At 42.4% G+C, this 5836-nt stretch overlaps 1 protein-coding gene across 1 annotated transcript; it reads left to right on the top strand.

The window, feature by feature from the left end:
- Positions 1–1969, top strand: NDUFA8 (NADH:ubiquinone oxidoreductase subunit A8). The gene is made up of 4 exons (XM_010721038.1): positions 1–87; positions 173–336; positions 1071–1236; positions 1716–1969. The coding sequence occupies exons 1-4, from the start codon at positions 37–39 to the stop codon at positions 1851–1853; spliced, it is 519 nt and encodes a 172-aa protein (XP_010719340.1). The 5' UTR covers positions 1–36; the 3' UTR covers positions 1854–1969.
- Positions 1970–5836: the final 3867 nt, after the last annotated feature.

Below are 5836 nucleotides of genomic sequence, written 5' to 3'. Positions count from 1 at the left end.
GGGCGCTGAGGGGAGCTCAAGGAGAGCGGCGCCGCCATGCCCGGCACCGTGCAGGTGCCCTCCCTGGAGGAGCTCGATGTGCAGGAGGTGAGCGAGCGAGGGAGGGACTGGGCTCGGCTTCGCCGGGCGCCTCTGGGACGGCCGGTCCTATTGCCGCTTTGTCCCGCTGCAGGTGGCGGTCAGCTCGGCCGTGCTGAAGGCCGCGGCCCACCACTACGGCTCGCAGTGCGACCGGCCCAACAAGGAGTTCATGCTGTGCCGCTGGGAGGAGAAGGACCCGCGGAAATGCCTGCGGGAGGGCCGGCAGGTCAACCAGTGCGCGCTCGACTTCTTCAGGTGCGTGTGGGGCGGAGAGCTGAGAGCTGCTGAAAACGCCCTGGCAGTGGCGCTGAGGGGAGCGTCGTGCCTTCTGTGTTATCTGTTTAAAGTTGACCTTGCTCTTTCTCGCTGCTGCAGAGTGCCTTGCTGCTCATAGATATGGTATGAAATCTGGAACAGAAGCTGAAATTCCACGCTGTCACCTGTTTCACGTGCACCCTACTGTAAAAACTCCGGTAGCTTCAGAATTGAGTTCTTATGACAGAAGTATGGGTGAGGGCATGTGTCAGTGCCAGCGCTGTGTTGCTAGGCTTCCAACACAGCACCTGACTCAGCCTGCTCGGAGCACATCCTCCTCTCTTGTAGCAGGCAGTAATCAGAGCCTCCCTCCTTTCTCAGGTGAAGACATCAAAGTAATTGGGAGTTCTTAGAACACTGTCTAATGCATGCTATGTTAGTTAACCAGAGGAACATCACACGTGGGGGAGCCATGTCCATGTACTTCACAAGAACACCCTCCACATATTGGTGAAGTTGCTGCTATCCCTGCTTGTAGCCACAGTGATGCAAATTTCTGTGATGCTGGCATTAGGTTCTGTTTAATGGTGCTTCAGAAACTGTCTTCTGACAGCCTTAGGTGGGTACGAGGAATTGCAACGAAGAAGATGCAGAAACTGAAGTTTGAATGAGTAAGAGAGGAAAGCATTAACTATATCACTTGCCAATGATTTTCTTTCTGCAATCTCTTACAGGAAGATTAAGGTACACTGTGCAGAGCCATTTACTGAATACTGGACGTGCATTGACTATAGCAACTTGCAGGAGCTCCGTCGATGCCGAAAGCAACAGGCAGTGTTTGATAACTGTGTGCTAGAGAAGTTGGGCTGGGTGAGACCTGATCTGGGACAGCTCTCTAAGGTAACTGTCTGCCTTTCTGATTGGATAATCAGATTCCAGTTTTCCTTCCTACGTGCGTTTTTTCCAGACCTGGTGTCAAACTTTTCTCCCATCTTAAAAGGTGATAAATGAACTCAACACTGGAAGCTTGTAGACTTTACTAGAAATCAAGACCCTTTCAGCATTCTCTAGCGTTCCTGGAAGACCTGCACTTTGCTCATACTTCTCCACCTAATTTACTTTTATCTAATGCAGAGACCCTTCCTTTAGCAGTGAAGCTCACACGTTTGTAGAACTGTGACATAGCTATGTATAAAATGCCCTTCACTACTATTTTTTTTCTTTTTTTTCTTTTTTTTTAAAAACACGAGGTAGGAGCCTTTCATCCAATCCGTGCTGTGTTCTTAGCGTGATCTGGTGGTGGTTCCCTTAACCTAACTACCTAACTTTTCTGTTAAATGCTATAGAAAGTTGTGTAATTCTTTACTTTTTCTTTATAGGTCACAAAAGTGAAGACAGACCGACCTATCCCTGAGAATGTCTATCATTCTAGACCTAGGCCAGAGCCCAATCCACCTGTTGAAGGAGAGCTGAAGCCTTCTCCATTTGGCAGCAGGCTTTTTTTCTGGACGTGGTAAAGTGGGCAGACTGTGCCATAACTAAAATGCAAAGGTACACTGATTGCAAATGTAAATTGTCCAGTACATGTTGAGTATAACTTTAACTTTCATGATTAAAGAAAAAAAAAAAATTACGTGACTTAGTAGACTTTCTTTAAACATACATGTCTATATTTCTTAGCTGCTATGATGTGTGAGTATCTCCACTTTGCTCTGTGTTCTCTATATCCTGCAGTCCTGGGGGCCATCTTAATGCCAGCTGTGATGGTTGCTTGATAGTGGCTGCCAGCCCACGTCTGAGATGTGTATAGATATATTTTACATCTTTGACTACTGCTTGAAATGATCAAAAAGCAGTGTGAGAACCCTGTCATTTGCATCAAGTAAACTTTGAAAGCTAACAAGACATTAACGTCTTCCTGTACAGTCTTGCAACTAGTAATTGTGCAGATTTTTACCTAGGACCTGTCTAGGAGCAAGCTTTTAGTCTGAATTGGTGGTTTTGATGGGTGAGATCAGTACTGCTTTCGATAACAGGATCCTTCTCATTACCAGCTACTTAAACCTCACGCAGGTATGTTAGCTGCTTTTGTTTATTTTTGTTAATGGGGAATGCAAACTACTTCATCAGCAAAATCACAGTGAATCAACTCCTTTAAGAAAGACTGTCTTTTAAAGGACCTTTGTTCTGTGGTTTAAGAAGGTACCTCTTCTGACTGAAGGACCTGACATGGGGCTTGGGCAGTGTTGTCTCACTGATTCTTTCTGATAGAGGACTATGGCTGCCTTCTCCAACTAACTTCTCTTTTCCGCAGTATCCAATCTTATATTTCGTCAATCTAGTCTTTCTTGTGCTCTTCTCCTCCAATGCCAAGAACAGTATTACAAAGGTCAAAAAAACCAAATGGACTTGTTTTCATAAAGCTATGTGCAGTTCAGTTTGACCTGGGCCAGATCGTGTAGTGATTGTGAACCGCAGCAAAGACTCGAATAGTACTTTACTCCTTGAGTAGACTAACAGTGAAATCAGGACCTGAAGGTTTAATATCTCCTTGTTTGGGGTAGGATTAAGCTTAATGTGTCTGTAGCTGAAGCATGGATCCATGGAGCTAGAGGAAAAATTATATAACCTTTATCTAAAAATAGCTTGTGTATGGTGTGGCTGATGGATTCCTGCTGGTTTCTATTTGGGTATGTAGACTGAAACTTAGAAGGCAGGTGCTGTGGCATACATGTTTGCATTTTAATGTACATATCATGCTGTCTTAACATCTACTTGTCTAAACCTTTGCAGTTTTTCCTTACAGATGACTGCCATTATTTCAGAGCAGCCATATATTACTGAAGAAAAATAACCTCTTTTCCCCTGAGATTGAAATTAGGGGAAGTTTGAGGTCTAATTACATTAATCTGTAGTATCATCAAGTAGAAGATGCGTGTTCCTGTGATGTTAACACGTATTGCATCTAATCTTGTTGACCCATTCCATTACTTGGGCAATCTTACAAAAATATATTTTACATATTAACAAGACATAATAAGTAATAGCTTTAAATTGTCAGCATATTGTATGAAACATTTTGGAACTGAACATCTGCTTTTGAGTGGACATTCCTGTAGTCAGCCCCTGATCATAGTTAGAGTTTTAGGTGTTTTTTTTCCCCTGATAAATTCATTCTGAAAAGAATGACATTCATATGTAGGTGGGGGGGACGTTTACAAATCCCACACTTACATTGGCTAGTACTGTAAGGGGAGGGAAAAGAGATTTAAGCTGCAGCCTCGACAGTGTAAGTCTAGTCATCTCTCCTGTCAGCTGAATCTACTATGTTTTGGACTGGAGGCTGTTGATCCTGTAGTTATGTGTTGATCTTGTTTAAAAGTCAGAATTAACTGCTTTCTTCGATTCCCAGTTGAGTTTCATGCAGGAGTGGGAAGGTGAATTTACCAAAGAGTACAGCAGAGGAGGATAATGAAGTGATTGTAAAGTCAAGTACAATTCAGCTGTACTATGGGTACTTCTTTCATTAACTTCTTTGAGGTAATTAGATCATGGATTTTATCTCTTGGCTGAATCTCCACAAAAAGTCTTGCCAGAGGTCTGTTTCTTGGTACTTTGGACAGTGCCTGCATGTAGCTATTTCTGAGTTGTGTGGCTTTACTCAAATATAGATTCTCCCTTTGGAGCTGTAATGTTTTTTTGGAAACTTTAGAACAAGTGAATGTCAAGATTGAGTAAAGACCATAAAACTATTTTTGAGGAATGTATCTTGACATTTTTTTGGCAGATGGAGAGCAAACGCACACAGATTCAACACAGATATTTTACTGGCAATGTGAGAAGTGTTATTTGTTATGCTGTAGGCTCTAAGCTCTGCCAGAGCTTTTAATCGTGTGTGAAATTAATAGAACTTCAAGCCAAAGTGATGGTAGTCTGCCCCGTGCCGTGGTCTGCATGAGGCAGAAACCAGTCCCTTTCAGTGTGGATGGAAAGAGAAGAATCCTAGTGTAATTTCTAGTCTTTGTAGGGGAGGAGTGTGCTTACTGTGAGGTACTAGCATCACAACATTGTTCCAAGGAAAAAGTACCCCTGCAAGATATGTCTGGCAGCTTGATACCCCCTGCTTTCAAATGGTTCTGCTCCTTTCCCATGGTGAAAGAGCTGGAAATGTGCTGTTAGCTGGAATGAGGGGGAGTCCAGCAATAAGACCCTCTTGGCTTACAGCCACCAAACTGTTCATCTGAGAAAGTAGTGGGAAGGAATTGATTTTTAATAACCTCTCCTGCCTATTTAATAATTCTATTGCGTGTCACTCATTCTTTTTAAAACAAAAAAACAACAAACAGACTTCTAGGATTCAATTTAGGTTGAACTAGTCTCTTGACATTTGTGAGCTTGAGATTTGCTAGGACAAAAGTCTTTCATGTATTATTTCTCTGGCTTCAGTTGTTTCTAGAATGGAGCCGTGATGAAGAGAAGTTTTCTTTTTTTGCCCATTCATAAGTAGAGAAAAAGCTTCAAAGGTTTTGAAGAATCTTTATCATCAGAATAAGGATATTTCTGTGAAAGCAGAGAGGAAATTGGGAGTTCACAGTAACTTTGTTTTTGAAGGCTTGCTTCTGCACTAAATGTTTTGGAAGTAGAATCCATCTGGATATTAATAAGAGATTTAAGACTCCCTCTTGTGGCTGCTTCAAGTTGATCTTTGGGTATTTGTATGGAGATCTTATTATTATGGAAGTCCTAAGGCCAACTCAGTATTGCTGATAGTAACTTGATTAAATATTTCTTTGTTACAAAATTCACTTAAGCATTGTTTCAACTCTTTTTTTTTCCTTCACATAGAAGAAAAACCCACTCCTGAATTGAGTGTGAAGCAAGAAGAGGAAGGAAAATGGGTTGAAAAAGTTGTGATTGCCTCAATCATGTTTGATACAAGTTAAGGATATTAAGACAGCCAAAGTAGATAGAGGTTGAGAAATCTCAGTGTGATTTAATTGCTCCTCTAATCCAGAGGAGTGTGCCTGGTGCTGCAGAGAGCAGAATGGTGCACAGTTCTGAACCTGCTGGGCCAGTGCTAGTGGTGGGTGACAGTCAAACACAGGAAGCAGACTGACTGCAGTATTTAATGTAAAAACACATTATTTGCTGCATTAGAGATAGACATGACCTTAACAAATGGTCTTAAATGTAACCTTGCCGTTCTGTTAATGCTTTTATGGCTGTGTTATTTTCCACATGAGCCCTTCTCAGTGAGATCTTGATATCAGTCTGTTCTGAGACATCTCCTGCGTGGCTGGGGGCTGGGAATGGTACAGATAGTACACTGCTGAAGGGAGAAGCAGAGAAAATAGAGCCCAGCAAACTGCAAGCAAAATGTCTGTAGTATTATTTTGTACAGTAGGGCAGTAAATTAGCCCAGCAAGCAGAAGCTGAAAGGGGGCTGGTTCTCAAGTACCAGAGGTGGGTCAGTTTGCTTGGCAGCTCAGAAGTTTTTTTT

Source organism: Meleagris gallopavo, chromosome 19, assembly GCF_000146605.3.
Source record: "Meleagris gallopavo isolate NT-WF06-2002-E0010 breed Aviagen turkey brand Nicholas breeding stock chromosome 19, Turkey_5.1, whole genome shotgun sequence".
NCBI classification, from domain to species: Eukaryota; Metazoa; Chordata; class Aves; order Galliformes; family Phasianidae; genus Meleagris; species Meleagris gallopavo.
This window is presented reverse-complemented; position numbering and strand designations above follow the sequence as displayed.

What these genes read in the sequence shown, in the direction of transcription:
- NDUFA8 (XM_010721038.1), top strand. Translation starts at nt 37, where the DNA reads ATGCCCGGCACCGTGCAGGTGCCCTCCCTGGAGGAGCTCGATGTGCAG. An exon ending in TGCGCGCTCGACTTCTTCAG is followed by an intron (nt 337 to 1,070) that starts GTGCGTGTGGGG and finishes AATCTCTTACAG; the next exon opens with GAAGATTAAGGTACACTGTG. An exon ending in ATCTGGGACAGCTCTCTAAG is followed by an intron (nt 1,237 to 1,715) that starts GTAACTGTCTGC and finishes TTTTCTTTATAG; the next exon opens with GTCACAAAAGTGAAGACAGA.